General features: G+C 36.1%; 2 protein-coding genes and 1 long non-coding RNA gene across 5 annotated transcripts; 1 reads left to right on the top strand and 2 right to left on the bottom strand.

The window, feature by feature from the left end:
- Nucleotides 1-890: 890 nt before the first annotated feature.
- LOC127792993 (uncharacterized) lies at nucleotides 891-3,422 on the top strand. Its single transcript, XM_052323719.1, has 2 exons — nucleotides 891-1,145; nucleotides 2,979-3,422. Exons 1-2 carry the CDS (start codon nucleotides 957-959, stop codon nucleotides 3,165-3,167), a joined length of 378 nt encoding a protein of 125 aa, XP_052179679.1. The 5' UTR covers nucleotides 891-956; the 3' UTR covers nucleotides 3,168-3,422.
- A 118-nt stretch (nucleotides 3,423-3,540) lies between these two features.
- LOC127792992 (nuclear transcription factor Y subunit A-7-like) lies at nucleotides 3,541-17,069 on the bottom strand. 3 transcript variants are annotated; one of them, XM_052323718.1, is made up of 6 exons: nucleotides 16,933-17,069; nucleotides 14,078-14,140; nucleotides 5,357-5,499; nucleotides 4,432-4,533; nucleotides 4,158-4,310; nucleotides 3,541-3,959 (listed from the first exon to the last, which is right to left on the bottom strand). In XM_052323718.1, exons 2-6 carry the CDS (start codon nucleotides 14,103-14,105, stop codon nucleotides 3,771-3,773), a joined length of 615 nt encoding a protein of 204 aa, XP_052179678.1. In that variant the 5' UTR covers nucleotides 14,106-14,140; nucleotides 16,933-17,069; the 3' UTR covers nucleotides 3,541-3,770. The 3 variants fall into 3 exon arrangements, with proteins under 3 accessions (XP_052179678.1, XP_052179676.1, XP_052179677.1); XM_052323716.1 differs by having other exon boundaries at nucleotides 4,158-4,322; nucleotides 16,933-17,058; XM_052323717.1 differs by lacking the exon at nucleotides 16,933-17,069 and adding an exon at nucleotides 16,607-16,774 and having other exon boundaries at nucleotides 4,158-4,322.
- On the bottom strand, nucleotides 8,706-14,071 carry LOC127792994 (uncharacterized). The gene is made up of 2 exons (XR_008021252.1): nucleotides 9,732-14,071; nucleotides 8,706-8,893 (listed from the first exon to the last, which is right to left on the bottom strand). It is a non-coding gene; the product is annotated as an uncharacterized LOC127792994 (long non-coding RNA).
- Nucleotides 17,070-18,826: the final 1,757 nt, after the last annotated feature.

Raw genomic sequence — 18,826 nt, forward strand, 5'->3', positions numbered from 1 at the left:
GAAAATGACCCAATATTATATATCCATGCACCATGCATGCATGCATGTATATATGTTCGTCTGCACCATGCATAGAAATTGCTTGCCTTTGCTTCCATTTTACATCTCTTGTCATAATCTATATGCATGGGAATGTTATATTGGAGGTGCTTGTTGTTGGGTCGACAATGAAATGATAAGGACGTATATATATGTATATATATATATATATATGAATAGATATTGGAAAACCGCAAGTTTGATATATATATATATATAAATGTATATATAGAATTAATCCATAATTGCTATGATTATTGATTAGGAGTGACATCCAAGTATACCAATTCTATTCGTCAAAACCCTCTTAAGTAGTTTCGAGCAAGGGATCACAAGAATAATATATATTTCATCAAAAAATATATATAATAACCAAATTAAGTTCATGCAAATTAAAAGCATATCTTATACCTATCCTAACATCGTATTTATTTATTTTAAAATAACAGGTATGTGTACTATTAATTAAAGCATGAGAGATCTAATTTAACATAATAATATTATTACTAAAGATATTAATTAGAAACATATATAATTTGTGCTAATTGATAGGATTATAACTGCTGTCGACCCATATTAATTATTCTTTCTTGCACATCCAGATAAAAGGTTTGCAACCACCCAACACGTGTTTAGACCCTTATGAAACAAATTAATAATCTAAGGGTTTAGAAGAAGAAATTAATTGTCTAATAGGAGGATTTTCTCCTGTCAAGAACGAACTTTTGGGTCATTTTTGGAAGTTTCCCTGGGCTTGATCTTGGGCTTGGGTTGGGCTTGTAATTATCAGATTTACTGGATTTTGGGCTGGTCTAGCGCCACCTGAAGGTGGAATTAAGGGCGGAGAAGGCACGAACTGCAGTAGGGAAGGTTTACCAGAGAAGAGGAAGGGGAAGAGAAAGAAGAAGAAGAAGAAGATGATGAACAAGAAGGAGATACTGAAGCTTGCAAAGGGGTTCAGAGGAAGGGCGAAGAACTGCATAAGAATTGCAAGAGAGAGGGTCGAGAAGGCCCTTCAGTACTCCTACAGAGACCGCCGCACCAAGAAGCGGGACATGCGGTCTCTCTGGATCGAACGCATCAACGCCGGCACCCGCTTGCACGGCGTAACTTCAATCGCCCCTCATCTTTCTCTAAAATCCCTGTTTATGATTTGGGTCTTTGCACGTACAGTTGGATTACATTGATATGTGGCTTTTGTTTCGCATCGGACTTTCGCCAAACAGTTAGTGTGCATTCTTTTTTCATGCATGAATCCCTGTGATTTGGCATCTATAGTTATTACGACTTCCTAAGTCGCTTCACTGAGCCCCTGGATTACAGTTTCGGTGATTAGCAATTTTTCTCAGTGGCTGACTATTTTGTGTTGTTGTGTATTCTGTTTGATGACCCTTAACTAGTTCTCCAGATATTATGTGCTTCACCTTGCATTTGGTGGCTAGTTTTGAGACGTTGCATAAAGATTTTAGGTTTTCCTAACATTGCCCGACTAATTGTCAAATCGCGTTGCTTTCGGCATCATCATCAAGTGCACTGTAGCCTAACTAAGCATAGCATTGTCAATTGACTTTTAAAAATTGCATTGACAATAAAATCCATGCCAAAAAGAAAAACAATGTGGCAAAATTTCATATTGAACGCCCTTTTTGACGCAACCCTCTAGCAAGGGAGGCACTTGACATCCTGGCTAGGATTTTGTGTATGTTGCTATTTTATTCCCATAATATTTTCCACTCATTAGTATTCTACTTGTTTGCATTCAATATGATATATAGATGGCACCAATAGTATTGCCTAATGCCTGCATGCTCACTAGGATGATGCGGGTTGTTAGATTTACATTCTTTTGATGTGCATTTTTGTAGACAGTAGGGGGTATATTTCCTAGTTGGTTGTGGTGACTGTTAGTTAGGCCTGTTCTTTTGAACGGTCTGTGGCAATTTGGTGATTTTATTGGTCCTTCAGGTGTGTTCTCGCATGCCTAGAAATTTTAATCATGGATGCCTCATCCCTAAAAATATGATCTCATCCTTGGTCTTAGGACTTCATATCACAGAACTGGACACATTTAAACTAATCAGCAGCAATCTGTCAGTTATATGATGTATGGAGGGGTTATTTTTCTGTGAAATAGTTGAGGAACAGTCTTCATCCATTCAATTGGAAAAGTAAATTAGGGTAGCTTTTTCTTCTAGTTTTGCAAATGTTTTCTCCATTTATTCCTCACAGTGATAGGTGATTAAATTATTTTTGTCCATGGATTGGTTCAATTTTTGAGAGTTCCACTTGATGGCAGGTCTGAGGCTCCATAACAAGTGTCTACCTTCAATTTTTATTGTTAATCATGCTATAGTCATTATACATTTTAGTAGAATACGGAGGGTGGTTGGTATTAAGGTGCATTTGTAGTGAAGGACGAAATAAAAATAAATTAAATACATTGAACAGAGGAACTGTGATTACTAAAGGTGTGTTTGATAGCATGAAAATTCCATGGAAAATGTCATATCCGAGGAATTGAATTCTATCTTTGCTGTTTGACACATTGTATTTTTCACAGAATTGAATTTCATAATACAACCATTAAAGCTTGTTTTGTCCTATTTTTCATGGAAAATTCCATCTAATGGGGGGGGGGGGTGGTTTTTGTTTTTCATGCAAGTTGAAAAATGTTTTCCTTTCCAACTAAATGCTATCAAACGGTGCCTAAGAGTATTTAGTTATTGGTGCATGAGCTATCAAGGAAGATGGTGAGCAGAAGCTCGTGTCAATCCATAGAAAACATGTCTTGTGCATAAACCTTGTTTCTTTCGTTTGTTTGTTCTATTTCCTTTTTGTCCTTTCTTCCTTTTTGGTTGACAAGTAACCTTCTGAATCTGTAAGCTAAGAACACCATGCTCCATCATGGCTTGGATACTGACGTCCATCTTCTTTACCAGGTTAATTACGGGAACTTCATGCATGGGCTGATGAAGGAGAATATTCAGCTTAACCGGAAAGTTTTGTCAGAGCTCTCTATGCATGAACCACACAGCTTCAAGGCCCTGGTAGACGTTTCTCGAAACGCATTTCCTGGAAACAGAAAAGTAGTACCTCCCAAAAAGGAAGGCCTTTCTGCCATTCTTTAGGTAGCTGTTTTTGTGATCAAATCTGCCATTTATGGTTTGGTTGGAACAGATATTTTTTAGCTTGTAAGTTGTTGTTAATTGCTACTTGTTTAGCATAACCCGCCTTATTAGTTCAAAGATGATATATGTGTTGCCAAACAAATGAGTAAATCGTTTTGTCGCGGACTCATAGAAAGCAAGGATATGGCAGCTAGACATCGAAGAAGAAAGGTAAAAGAAAACCATCAATACATAAATCTTTTTTCCCTTCATCAATGTTTTATTTTATATTGCTTAGGGAAGAAGATGATGGCCATGGTTGCTTAACAAGGCAAGCATAACTGATTTCCATGGCGTTTAATCATGCATTCTGCATCCAAAGTTGCACGCTGAATTGACCCACATCAAATTAGGACCGTTAATTATTGGGTAATATCAACAAGATCAATGCATTCTGGTGCAAAGCAACAGCTATAAGCGATAACTTAGCAACTCTACCCAAAGAGCTAAAATTACAAACCTAGCTGACATTCAAGCCAGCAATATGTTGATAACCCGAAAGCGTGGGCTATTGCTAGGAAACTGTTCGTTTGGTGGCCGTAAATGCAGAGTGGTTTGAGAACATCAGGAAACATTTTCTGGAGCAAGATCATGTTTGTCAGCATTCGTGGAGGTGATATCCGATTGTGATTGGTCGCCTAACGACTCTCGCTCTTTTTGTTGGTTCTCGGTCTTCTTCAAATTGAGGAATCGACCACCACATCCTCGAGCTCTTCTTACTGCATGTAGATGCCGAGATTCATGCAAGTATGGCTGCAAAAGTAGCTTGAGCTGTGAGACTTAAAAAGAATCTATGCTCGAAAAAACATAATGCAAAAGGGAACACCAGATGGAAGCAATTGCTAAGAAGCCAATGCATCACAATTAGAATCAATAAAGCTTTTCTTTAAGTAGCCTGATAATGAATTTAGTAGGCATTGTATGTGGGAGCCAGGGATGAATCTGCAGTACCTTCCTAGACTTGATAACTTTGTTCACTGATTCAGCTTTTGCGCGAGATTGCCGGCGCCTCAAGATGCCATGATATTGCTTTGCATTTACAAATACAGGCTCCTCAACTGCCCCTGATGGCAAGGGAACACCAGCTTGCTGCATTCCCATCAACTGAAGGTGAACCTGAATTTAGTTAGCGACAAATATGCTTCAGTTCCACTGGGTGTTAAAAAGAAATATTGCGGGGAATGTGCCTTACAATCCTAATTAGGCATTAAGAAAGGCACCGTACCATGGGTTGTGTAGGATAAGGCTGTGCAGGATATGGCTGTGTATCATACGGCGCAAAGATGCTTCTATAATAAGGATCTGGATACGGGTAACCTGCCTGCCCCTGGGACATGTATGCTTAGATAGATCAGGGAAAAAAAAATGGAAAAGCATAATAATAATAATAATAATAATAATAATAATAATCAATATTTAGAGTTGTTTTTTCATATTGTACAGGTTGATTATTTATAATATCGATTATGTCATGAAATACGTCCATATTAATTATATTAGTTCACCACCATCTCGTGAAATTTTTTCATGTGAATTAGTGTTAAAACTTTATCTCATTATTTCCACACTAAAGAGTTGCATCATAAAGGGCATCTAGCATGGATTTGTATTTGTCAATGTGATTTTAGAAGTCAACTGAGATTATGAATGGCGTGCCACCAGCCCTAAGTCAATTGATCAGCTTTCTCTTCTCCGATAAGAGTCAAAGCTCAACATTTTCCAATTGCTGGATTATAACCAAATTTCCTAGACCAAACCTTTCAAGAATATTGATGGGCTCTTGCCCATTAGCCTTAATTCTTCATGAATAAACTTGGATTTCCTACATGTATATTGAGCTCCTTAACAAATATTCACAAATCATACCCTTTTGCAGAATTTGGACAATGGTCTCTAACCAGTTCCGGAACACCATGGATAGAAAACAAACATAAAGCGGGGGCAAAGAGGAACGCTTCAGGGAAAGAATTCTAAACAGAGAAAAACGTTAACGTGAAAGAGAATCGAAATATTTCCAATCGAGAAGAAATCTATGAATGCAAGTTATTAAACAAGAAAAGATCGAAAAGTAACATTCATCATAATTACTCATTCTAACTGTGATATTCACTGCTGGCCTAAATATAAACAATTGCTACTTAAAAGTATACCATGGTATTTCCTACTCCAAGTTGTGGAGGTGCCGCATATTGTACAGTTGGAGTAATGCCATGATGAGACATCCCTGTCAATGGAGATAAAGACTCCGGTGCAGTTTCGGAGTGATTTTGCTCCACACTAGCTTCATTACTGTCTGGAAGACCCTCGAAAGGCATTAAAACAATACAGTTAAAGGATAAGAAAAGAAAATTCAGAATATTCAATTGCAAGGTCGCCAAAATTTCAAAATCAAGTTTGAGAATATGGCGGGCTAAACCCATGTAATGTTCAATAAACATAGAATAAGCTCCATGAAACAATCACATGATTCTGGCATCATAGCCAAACCAAGTATGTAAAGTTATTTGTCACAAACATGACTTGATTAAGGACCAGTTAAGAAGAACATTGCAATGAATAAAAGCAAATTACAAAAATGACGTTTATGAGGCATCTAGACCTTTCCACACCATAAGATATAATTCCTAAGTAAGAACCGATGTGTAAAACTGAAACTCAATCTAAGGTAGAAATAAAACCTGATAGCCTGCTATCTTGGGCTTTCAGCTTTTTGAACCACCAATAATGTGCATGGAAAGAACGAACAGGGCCAATCACAAATCTTATGATGCACACCTAGTGTCAGGAACCCTCATGTTCTATAAAGGGATTCCTTATTCATTTTGTATGGCAGTTGTATGCAGTTGTACCTTCAAGCTGCTGCTTGAAGTGTACCTTGTAGTTGGCTTGGCGCCAACTTCAAGTTGTGTCTGGGCTTAGAATATAAACACTAACCCAGCTAGTGAGAAGTATTGAGAATTATCCAGTCATTTTCAGATCGATCACTCTCAATTTCTCTCCCTCTCGATTCTTCTCTCTTGCTCCCTCCTGTTCTTTTATTCTCCCTCCATTCTTCTCTCAATTCTCCCCCAAACTTCTGCCCTAATTTCCGTTTATTGAGGAGAAATTGCTTGTCAGATCTTAGGATCCTAACACCTAGCTTCATATAATCTTGTGTGGTAATTCAGAGCTTTTTTCTCTAACATTTGGCCAAGCAGAATGGTGGTTGACACATATACTATTATTTTCCTTGTGTTTTTAGCAGCTCGGGGTAATTTGGAAGTTATGCATGAAGCTCCTGGATATGTTTGTCAAATTAGCCAAAAATAAATAAATAAATGTTGTCAGGTCTAGGAGTGTTCGTTAGGTTTGTTCCAGTTTACTTAAGTTTCTTCTTAGTTTTGCAGCCATTGCCACAATAGAAGTAGAAGAAGGGGTACCCTACATAAATAATGAAATTCTTCTCCTCAGTGAATCCAAGTTTGTGGGAATTTGATATACTCCCTCAGAACTTGCTTCTCCTTTATTTTTAGTCTGTGAGTATTGCTCAACGCTGAAAAGGGTGAGGGACCTCATCTTCTGCTCCAATTGTCTTCCTCTACTCCTTTGCAACAGACTCCAGTTGCTATTCACTGGATATTGTTTACAATCATAAATTATCTTTTCCGACCTCAAAACCCAAACTTTTCCCTCACCCTTTAGCCATAAAACCATAAAATAATTGGTTTTTGAAGAATTCATATGATTTATCCAGGCAAAAAAACCTGCAAATAGTGAAAAATCAAAGCCAAAACTCATCTTTTCCATTTAGAATTCATAAAAATCTTCCCCTGCCTTTACAATAAACCTTCCCTGAAAAACTTCCACAACCTGAACCCATCGCAAAATCTACTCATACAGATCCATTGCTGCCTTTACATCAATTACATAATTGCCTGTTAATGTCTTGATTACCAAGGAAAGTGCCAAATAGTTCTTACTAAATCTGATTTTTTTTTTTTGGGTAATAAGCTTCATAATAAATGGGATATTAAAAGAAAAGCGATTCAACTTCCAGTACCAGACCATCATATTGCTAGAATAAATGTGTCCTTAACATTGTTGTTAAAATCCCGATTTTATGCATACGATTTTACGATTCGAAGACCCCCAAACGATTCAAATCCCATGTAAAATCCAATTTGGGATAAAATCTTATAAAATCTCGATTTTACATGTACGATTTTACGATTTTACGCTTCAGAAATCCCCAAACGATTTTACGATTCAAAGACCTCCATTAATTTAAGTTGTAATTTAGAGGATGCTTCCAACGTCTCAATGTCACATAGCATCTGACATTGGAACTTATGCAATGAATTGTTATATTTTGCCTCTAAATTGGAACTTGATTTAACATTGATTGCATAAGTTCCAATGTCATATAGCATCTAACATTAATTGCATAAGTTCCAATTTACTTGATTTAAATTATAATTTTTACTTGATTTAACATTGATTACATAAGTAAATCAAGACAAACAAGTAATTAATTAATGGACCACCCAACTCCAAATCAGGATATTACTTGATTTAATCAATGTTAAATCAAGAAAAAATTACAATCTAAATCTAATAGAAGACGTTGGAAGCATCCTCTAAAGAATTTTAAGCTATATTTTACCTCTAAATTACCTATATTTTGCCTTAAATTGCCTATACCAACCTGCTAGTTTTTGAGCTATATTTTGGAAATATCATATTTTGAATTATAATAAGGAATAATTAGGTTATTAAATGATATTAATTCATTTTCTACAAAATTATGTTATTATAAACATATATTTACAAAAATTAAAGGGTATTTTTAATTATCTCTAAAATCTTACGATTTTACGATTCGATTTTACGATACGATTTTATGGACCCTTTATCGATCCCACTTAAAATCCCGATTTTAACAACCTTGCCTTAAGGCCATTGTATTACATTTAATTATTGTATATGATATGGCTTGTTATTCTCTCTCTTCACATTATCCGAGCCATGTTGCAATCTTAAATTAGAGATTAATGACTTGCATTTTAGAATGATCGTGTATGAGCACTAAGTGCATATATAGAGAGACTAGATATTTCCTAAGAGTAGCACTTCTAAATTTAGTTCGTACAGCCAAATAGACTTTGGACAATACAAAAGAATCAAAACTACCGCAGTTCATCTCTAAATCTCTAGGATGGTTTATCATGCACATTTTGAGAGAATTCTTTGGATTAGAGTGTTAGCTTGATGTGTACAGAACTAGATTGAAAATGAGATCAACACTATCGCATCTATTATCAGTTCTAATGTTTGAATCTCATAATACTTGTAGCACCCCACTATTCCCAAGTGTGCATTAATATTTTTTTTTTTTTCAACATACACACAACCTAAATCATTCCCAACAATCTCGTTCTACCTTTTCGGCATATCAAACTTAAAATGAATAAGCTAAGACAAATAATCATCACGAATGCGAAAGCAAAATCGAAACCTCGATAATACACAATCGTAATTCATTTATTCATAACATAGAAATCGTATCATCAATGTTTAACATGACATCATCAAAATAATACACCTATAGCTGAATATCTCTTACATAATAAAAGACCTACAAAAGATCTAATACATAGCTATCAGCTACATCTTGAGAACTTCCTTTCCTCTGGCGCTACCACTTTCACCTGGAACGTTTGAATATTTCAAGGACAAATTTCAAATTAGATGATGAATCATCTAAGCGAGAATTCAAAACATTTTCATGAATATATGCAAAATCATGAATAAAACCGACAAATCCCAATATGTCCCAGCCCAAGAAAATCCCACACAACACTTAACCCTAACCAGGAAAAATGCAATCTCTCCAAAGGCAACACAACCACATCGACATATTGGCATAACACAATTCTGCTTAAGAGGGACAACCTCAACACTTGAACCCGGGTATCACCCTTATATCACGTTAGGCATTACGCTCACACTCGAAAGCATCCCGGATCTCAACACAACCCTGGCCACAAGAGGATCAACACTATCCCCGGAACCGACATCCACCTAGGCAATAATGCTATTTCTCAAAGGAACCTGTGGTGGTGTCCACTCTCAACCCCACCACTTGAGCCAACTTCCGGAATGGTGTCTACTCTCAACCCCGCCACTTGAGTACCATAGCGTGAAGTCCGTCTCAACCCCGTCCCAAGTAAGTCACGTAGCATTAATCCTTGGCACACATCCCGAGTGTTATCACTCAAGTGCCACAACACAGGTTGACAACTCACATCCCACATGGACAACACACAAACATATCAATGCCAGATACCATGATTCGATGCATCATGAAAATAACATTTCAATGTACACAATTTATCGCACAAAATTCAATGCACATATATAAAACATTTTGGGACGAACCTCCCACATGAAACTAACTTACCGCAGGTCAAACCGTTTGTATAAAACAAATCAAGTATTGGGTCGAACCATCCAAAATAAAACCAAGTTTTAAGAAAGAACACTCACAGTAAATCAAGTTTGGGGTAAGGACTCTCACATTGAACGTATCTTAGACCACATCGATTCTCGTGCCAACCTCGATTTTCATGTCAGTCTTCAAATAATCATACTAATGCTCAACCTCGAGCCTCAACGATCCCTAGACATCATATTCATTCAAAAGAATATCAATATCTATTTTTTCCATAATTTTCTCATAATTTCTCCCTATTTTTTTCTCAAAAATTCTAAAATAACTGCCTGCTCAAGTATTTTTTCAATTTTTTTCCATAATAATTCATAAAATAATATTACTAATTTTTGGAATTTTTTCATATTTTTCTCCTATTTTTCATAATTTCCTTTTTTTCATCAAAAATTACAAAATAAATAATTCCTCCAATATTTTCCAGAATTTTCCTCCACCAAAATCCAGAAAATAATTTTTCAATTTTTCCAGAATTTTCTTCTATTTTTTTATTTTTTTTTATTTTTCTTACCTTCTCCGGTTGTCTCCTTCAGCAATCGGTGACCCCCAATGGCTAATCCGACGACACCCCCACGAAGATCTAGTTGAATCGATCCTAGGGCACCCCTTGGATGCTCAAAATAGTGATCGGAGGTGCCTCGATTGAGCGTTTTAAACCTTGGCTCCGACAAGCTTCTGCATTTTTCGACGATGCTTAAAACCCGCTCGATTCTATACCAAATCGACCCAAACTTTCCAGAACTTACCCTCTTAACTCAAGGAACAAAAGCCCCTTATTGGCTTCCCTCGAATCACCCTCAAACTTGAGAAACTTGATGCTCGATATTCGGCCAAAACCATCGCCTATTCACAGGCAAAATCCGGTCATTTCTCGACCAATCATCGACCCTTGCGTAGCCCACAAGCTTCCTAGGACGAAGGTGGCCATGCTCTAACGAGATCGGTCGTCCCATTACCAGATTTTTGGCTGCCATGCGGCAATCAGATAGGCCATGCCTTGTGTAGAAGTTTCAGATTTTACACTTTGGCCCCCTTAAAATTTCCTTTGCATTTTGGCCCTCTCCTTGAAGCACCTGAGTTATCCAACAATTCCATTAAGTCCCACAAGATATAAAACCTTCATTTCATCCCCCAAAGATTCAGAAAAACCATCGTTTCGACCTCCCTCAACTAAAATTAATAAATTACATTTAGGCCCGAATATACGTAAGATCGTGTTTTGATCGAAATTACCTCTGTTTCTTCCCGAAACCACTTAAGGTTGCTCCTCATGCTAAATATGAACCTACTCAGGTCCCATTGACTTCTCGGAAGTCTCTTTCGATCATTTGGTTTCTCGAGTCGAATCATAGCTATAACAAAAACTGTCTCTGATCCGATTCTTTTTGGCATCATAAATCTTGCCTCAAGATGCTCGTCAATGTCATACCCTTTTCTTTAGACATCTAAATTCTGAGGCATTCCCTGTCACCGATTTGACGATTTATTTTACTATCAAACCAACTTTTCGGTATTTTAAACTCATCTAAATTACGTGGCAACCTCATGCCAATATGGGGTATTAATACTGCTAGTAAAAAAGCAAGCTTAAACCCTAAAAAATTAAAGAACTTGTCCCTTAATGGTTTACACTTTGATTTATCCAAGTTGTTCTATGAGAATAATTACAACCATACAATGTATGGATGGTAATTAACTAACTTATTTGTCTATTATGGGCAAACATGTAAACAAGTTATATTCATAGTGGCTAGGACTTGGGAAACAGTATATATCCCACACTTACACATAGAATATAAGACTTATCCTAACATTTACTCCCTTATATTTACAAAAAAAAAAATTACTCCCTCATGAATCAAAATGTGGCCGGCTACAAAGAGAAATTTTTTGGCAAATTTTAATTTTTGTTCTTCTACTATACAAAGAGATTGTATGGTTCCCACCAGCCTTAGCTCATTTGTCCAAAGTAACAAAATTGAAGAATGCCAGTTATAAAGTAAACCCATTAATATACTTTAAGCGCGTCCTCAAAGTACGAGGCTCCTTGCTTTGTGAGGGTTGGAGGAAGGTCATATTTGTACAAAGTCTTCTCCTTGCTCTTTTTTTTTTTTTTTTTTTGGCCGGGGGGTGGTGAAGAGCCTATTTCCACAACTTGTGACCTTCTAGTCATCGGGACCTTCCAGTCATCGGAGCAACTTTATCATTCCTACCAAGGCTCACCCTCACACATTCACATACTTAGAGACAAAAAGTTCAGATTTAACTTTCCAGTTAGATTCAAGATTCTAAATTGAATATCAAGATTTATGGAGGAGCTTTCATTGTCTCCTCAAACTAGGCAGCTACAAGTTTAGCATAGAAATTACTTCTATTTTGTTCTCCAACTTCGACAATCAATTTTGGATTTGTGAGAAACCTAAAACATTTTATAAACACTTTTGCATGGTTCCAAGAAACCAACACGTGCCTCAAAGGTTAAAGTGTTGTCACAGTACTAGCAAGAAGGGCAAGGTTGTGGTTTTAACTCTAATGGCTTGTTAGTCAGGTCTCATTAAAACTGAAAGGAAAATTCTATAGGACAGGTATAAGACCAGCCCTGTTGTATGGCTCAGAATGTTGGGCAGTCAAATACCAGCATGAGCAAAAGACGAGCATAGCGAAGATGAGGATGCTAAGATGGATATGCGGTCATACAAGAAAAGATAAAATTAGAAATGAGGTTATTCGTAATAAGGTAGGAGTAATGCCAATCGAGGAGAAGATGAGAGAGAATAGACTAAGATGGTTTGATCACATGAGGAGGAGACCAAAAGACACTCATGTGAGGAGAGTTGATGAAATGAAACATTTAATCAAAAAAAGAGGTAGACCCAAGAAGACTTTGGGAGAGACATTAAAGTTTGATATGAAGTGTATAAACCTAAATGAAGATATGACAAAAGACAGAAATACATGGAAGTCTAGAATTCATGTAGCCGACCCCACATAGTGGGATAAAAGCTAGATATGTTATTGTTGTTGGCTTGTTAGTCAGGATTAGGTGAACTATGCAATTCTATGACATGTTCTCACCTGATTGAGCACCAAAAATAGTCTGCAAATTTTTCTTGATCTGATAGATCAAAAATAATATTCAAGTTAATAGGTAAAAGATTATATGTACAACAAGCAGCAGCAAGACAGCTGTCTATTATATGCATACACTAAAACAAAAGCTAAAATGGAACCACATACTTGTAGGCTCCTAAGACCGTACAATATCTTAAAATGCACAATGTCGGGGGACATAAAGCTAACACCCAATTAACATAACTACTGGACAACAGTAACAAGAATCACAAGCCTTAATCCCACTAGGTGGGGTTGGCTAACTGAAAAACTGCCAGAAAAAAAAAAATGCCCCATTTATTAGTTGAAATTTCAAAACCTTCAAAAGATCCATGTTCCTCCCACCCTCACATAACAAGAAACCTAAACCAAAGACTACTTCCAATTCCCTACTTTTTTTAATCCAATTATGTTGTCTATGCTTCTAGGAAAGATCCAATACATCCTGAACAGGATAAGTATTAGTTACCAGAGCTTCCAAGTAACACTCATTGGATAAAGAGATGAATGGAGTCTCCATCTTGCTTACAAATATAATGCCAATTCAACATTGGTTTGTGTAATCAAATTCTCAATAGTGAGAATCTTCCCATGAGCTCCAAGCAAACAGAAAATTTCACATGAGAAGGTGCTTCCAGAACCTAATTTCTTCACAAGGAAACACCTCGTCTCGCCTAAAGAGTCCCATAGGACTTACCCTAGACAGCCTGCTTCTGATAACCACCACCTCTAGGTCTCTTTCGCTTTTCATGGTGTAGAACCAAACAGAGATTCTCAAGAAATTCTAGCATGGCATCCACATCTAGCAAATTCCAATAATTCCAAACCACTAAGCATGGTACTTAATATTCATACTTCCAAATACCAAAGGATGAACTACATAATAATTCCACTAATTCCATACTACTATCCACTGAGCACCACAAAGGACGAACTTTTCTAGACAGACCCCAAACCCATCAAAGTTTAACCTTCCAAACAACCTTCAAAGTTATAATTCGCACTACCAGATTACATAAATCGCACCCAGTATCTTAACCAGTAGCAACAAATATGTATGATTTGTCTTAAAGCACTTATAGAAGCCCATGCCATCCTGATTAAATTAGTAAAAATTCTGAAGAACATGGTAATGAATATGACAAAACACTATTCCAGATAATGATTCAATACTCTTCCAGGAATGGACAACATCCAAAAAACAAAAAATAAATATGTAGATGGATTATGCTAACTTAACAGATGAATCTGACAAAATGAATTAATAACATACCAGATAGATCACTGTCAGAAGAAGTCATGATCCTTCTACATGCACAAAAGTCCAAACTCGGATCTGGAAGCACAAACAGCACTTCAGTTTTATATCAAAGCATCGGTTTAAAGAAGCACTTCCAAAAGTCCTATAACATGCTAGTCCATTACATCAGAGCATCCACCATATTTACTAGAATAACAGTGTGAAACTTCCAATTTCAGATAGATGACAAAAATCAAAAGTTATATACACAAATTATAAAATGCTGCAACAAGAGAATCAGAATGGGATCCAGGTAGAGAACAAACACAGAAAATTATGAAAAATAATATAAGAGGAAAAAATTGGTAATAGAAAGAAAAAGCAAAAAAAATCAACAGCCAAAACATTTAGAACCTAACCTCCACAGAAGAGAGAGAGAGAGAGAGAGAGAGTCAGTATCAAGTATCAACTACCTTGAGCAACTTAACCTGCCTAAAAATTTAACCAAACCCGTGGACAACAGAAATAATACCATGCAATGATTACAAAGAAAAAACAGGTATCTGTTTGAGCCTAAAAGAAATGACCAATCTTGGAGTTAGAAATCTTCTTTCTTTCATAGTACCTACTTTCCAAACCACAGAGATTATATGAATCTTGGGTGCCAATTGAACATCAGATGAATAGCAATCCTTGCCTGCTTATTACTCTTCTTAACATAACTCTCATTGTGAAATTATTCAAGGACAAATTATTTCATTGAGTTTTAAGACGTGAAAAATCCATGGATGAATGACTTTTGTCGAATAAATACATCTCCAAACCAAAAGGCTAAGAAGCATGGACATGGACGCTCACGGACACACCACCATGATTATTTTAAAAAATATTAGGATACAACCTGGAAAAAAATAATAATTATGTATTGATACTATACATAAAATAACTCACATTTTATATAAAAAGAAGTGCCATTAAAAAGTCCTAATATATATTTGAGAAAACTTTGTTTTAAAAAGATTGGAACTTGAAATTTTTAAGTTAAAAAAATTTCCAAGTGAGGCAGGAAAGGAGAAATCATACTGAAAATTCCACAAAGTAGACACCATTGAAAAATTTAGTAACAAGTACTCTTGGTTAAGCAGGCAGCAAGTCTTAATTTTCACTTTTTTCTTATTGCTCTGGGAAGAAAAACTAGTGAACCACAAAAGAAACAATGATTTGGTGACACGAATTTGAATAGAAATAACCAAGAAAAGATTAAGCTGATGAAAAAGCCCAAGTTAAAATGTGAAAACTCCGACTGGCTCTGTGCTCATACAAAAGGAGAGGTAAGCCAACTGGCACTAGCTCTTGCTCTATGGGCACATTGAACAAGCTGCAAAGCTCTATCAAATTATTCTTATAACCATCAAGGACCGTGTAAAAAGTTTCAAACACTATAAGTATCCGATTCCCCTAATCAGTAAGAAATTTTTTGGTAAAGTTACTCCACAAATTGAAAGATACTAAAACTTCAATGCAGTTCTTGTTTGATGCCACTATAGCAAGACTAGACAGTGAAACTAGAAAATTAAGCAAATAAATGTAACACATAAAGAAAAATGAAAAGCATTTAGTCGTTGATTCGTAACACACATGCATGCTCACATGTAGAGGCAAGGGAGGGAGAGAAACAGTTTATAAAATGAAGTGTCATAATATGTATTGTGCACAGTTTGGGGGTGTGAAAGGGGAAGCACAGAGTAGTAGAAATTTTTCATTTGATCCTAAAAGGAAGAAAGCGAATGCAAGTCTTGGTCTGTCTATGCATGACATGTGCCCGCTTTTGAGTTTGAAATTAAAGGATAATCTTCTAAGACAACCCTCTAAGAAGTAGATAGGAACCCAATTAGGTGGGGAGGGGGGGTAGAGACCTGCAGATGGTACTTATTTATTTATTTTTGGTAACATGGGATGTTTGAACCTTCGGCCCTACTAATCACCATGGGTCCATGCAAATCACTTCATCCACTTGCACCGGGAAAGACTCCACCCAAGCAGATGGTGGGCATGACCCCGAGTAAAGTAAACAGCCAGTTCCCATAATTTGAACCCAGGTCAACCCTGTGTTCTTGCCACTTCCTTACCAGTTGTGCTACACCTTGGGGTTTGTCAGCACAAAATTATGCCGCAAGAAACACAGATGTGAAACTCAGGCGAAAAAACATGGCATGATATAGCCTAAAAAAAAGGTGGTGTAAGACAGCACAATATATGCAAACAAAAATGGGGACGCTTTTAAATCCAGAGTATTCATAGAACCACATTATCCCCGTAGAATCTTATGTGCTTTATGGAGCAAGTTAACACCTACGGTTGATTTGAAAGCAATAATTTTGCCCAATTCATTCACCAACCACCGAAATACCAAACCAAAAAAAGTTACCAGAATTGTAAATGGAACAAATCAAACTGACCCTCCAAAATCCTATGAATTCAAAAAAGATTATGAGTAGTTGACCAAACTAGAAAATGTAGTCAAATGAAAACCACACACACAAGCAACTTCAGGGAAAACACCTTCCACACATTTCTGCACGCCACCACCTCCCCGTTCAATATAAGGATCCGAAGCAAGCAAAAAATCTAATCTTGACTTAAATTACAGAACCCCTCTACTTGGTCACTGAGAAAACAGAGGGTTTGAACCTTCCCCTTAATCAGTTACAGGGCTAGACTCAACCCAAGGATGCTAGTCTTGCCTACAGACGCAGAGTTTCAATCTCCTTCTCTAGCAGCCAAAAATTTTCTAGGCAAGCAAAACCGAACCATCACTGAAAAAAAAAAAGAAACGAAAAGGGAAAAAAAAACTAGGGTTCGTGGAAATTTCAAGCCTCCAAGCTTACCTTGTAGAGAAATTTGATTGACGGATTGACGGACAACTGTGTTTGAAATGTTCCTATGCGTTCTCCCTTCTTATTTGTCCTGTACTCTCCGATGGCAACATGAGCCCCTTGTCTGAATGTATATACTTCCCGTGTGTGTTCCGGAGACCATTCACCACCTTACACGTCATCAACAACGTCTGATCCTAATTAAGTTTAAAGGATCCATAACACGATATTTATGATATGTATGTCTTTAATATAAAACATGCGATGTTATAAATTTACTTGCACCGTATTCAGGAGGTAATTAAGTTATTTTTTTGAAATGATTGCCTTTGTGAAGATGAGACCTGACAAGGGATTACCTCTTCATGGAGACAGAAATATTTTATTTTAGTAAGATTTAATAAGTTATCTATTTAAAAGTGTATAAGTTTATGATCGCATCTGATTTACCCCGAGACCAAATTAGGGAAGAAAGCCGGTCTCCTCCTAGACTAGGAGAACAAAGTTTGAACACTTGGGGTCATCAAAAAAAAAAAATAACTTAATTAGCAACACTATTTGGTGGTAAAGTAGCAAGAGACCATAAGATTATTAACTTGACATGTTGAAATTTTGATCGAGTTTATTAAAAATATTTTAGTATTTATAATAATTATTGATGAATTTCTATTTAAATATGTTTAAGATTAAAGTTTTCTATACTTTCGTAACAAAGTGCAAGTGAGATTCATGTTTCTAATTAAAAGACGGTTGTATAAGATTGTATGAGAGGTTTGTGGAATAAATATTGAAATTAATTTTTTTTCTAAAGAAACAATTGTAAAAGAATTTACCTCATATAAACACATGTACTTTCTTGTAAGGAATTAACCACATGTATTTAACAACTCACTTGATTGACTATGAGTGAAAATTGAACAAAATAATTTTCTAACTTTTCTTTAATTTCTAGACATAAGCAATTAAAAAGTGTTTACTTGAGTGGAGTATGGAAAAAGTCATAACTATCAAGATTGATAACATGAGTATGGAAATCTAATGAAAAAGATTGAGAAAAGGTTAAATAAACAAGTAACAAAAATATTGAAATATTTGTACGATCTCATCATACATGATTCGGGTTTATTTTATGTCATATCTAATATTTATTTTTATGAGTTAAGTGATACTGATTATCTGTTGAAATAGCAATGTGTATCAACTGATTTAGAATTTTTATCATAACTAAAAAATATAAAAGAAGAGTGTCACGAGTATTGGGAGAACCTTAAAAAATTCAATGTGGTGTTTTTTTATCTTGATAGTGCTCGATCGTCGTTACAAATTTGAATATGTGGAGTTTGGCATTAATCAAATATTTGGTGAAAGTAGTTGAATGGATGAGACATGCTTTTAATTATTTGTATGATGAGTACATGCATTTGAATTTATCGATCTCCTAGTGGATCAAATAATAGTGCTCAAAATAGTAGCTCAAGTGACATAAACGTGGAGCTAAGTTTGCATAAACCTGGACCACTAATGGTGTCTCTTTTCAAAAGACATAAAACTCAAAAAGATGTTGAGGAAGTTAAGCCAGAATTGAATAAGTATTTAAAAAACAATGTTGAAGATGACAATGGTTAATTTGATAGATTGGCGTGCTAGAAAGTTAATATCTCACAATTTATCATTTTCACTCTGTTTGCACATAATGTATTAGTTATGGTTTAATCTACTTTGCCTTAGAGGCTTATTGAAAAATATCAAAAAGACTAAAATATCATCGCTCAAAATACAAATTTACAATAAATGTCATTGTCTTCATCTCTCTCTTCTCTTCCTTCCCATGGTGGTGATGCGCCCGCCGACTGCCGCTACCTTCGCCTTGCCAACTATCAGAAGATGTAACGACGGTCGGCGAAGC

This window comes from Diospyros lotus, unplaced genomic scaffold, assembly GCF_014633365.1.
Source record: "Diospyros lotus cultivar Yz01 unplaced genomic scaffold, ASM1463336v1 superscaf1, whole genome shotgun sequence".
Lineage (NCBI taxonomy): Eukaryota > Viridiplantae > Streptophyta > Magnoliopsida > Ericales > Ebenaceae > Diospyros > Diospyros lotus.

Excerpts from the sequence above, each read along its gene's own strand:
- LOC127792992 (XM_052323716.1), bottom strand. The coding sequence starts at position 14,105 with ATGACTTCTTCTGACAGTGATCTATCTG. Across the intron at positions 5,500-14,077 it reads TTCTGACAGTGATCTATCTG|ACAGTAATGAAGCTAGTGTG; the intron begins GTATGTTATTAA and ends AGGGTCTTCCAG. Across the intron at positions 4,323-4,431 it reads CTTATCCTACACAACCCATG|GTTCACCTTCAGTTGATGGG; the intron begins GTACGGTGCCTT and ends AACTAAATTCAG.
- LOC127792993 (XM_052323719.1), top strand. The coding sequence starts at position 957 with ATGATGAACAAGAAGGAGATACTGAAGCTTGCAAAGGGGTTCAGAGGA. Across the intron at positions 1,146-2,978 it reads CCGGCACCCGCTTGCACGGC|GTTAATTACGGGAACTTCAT; the intron begins GTAACTTCAATC and ends CTTCTTTACCAG.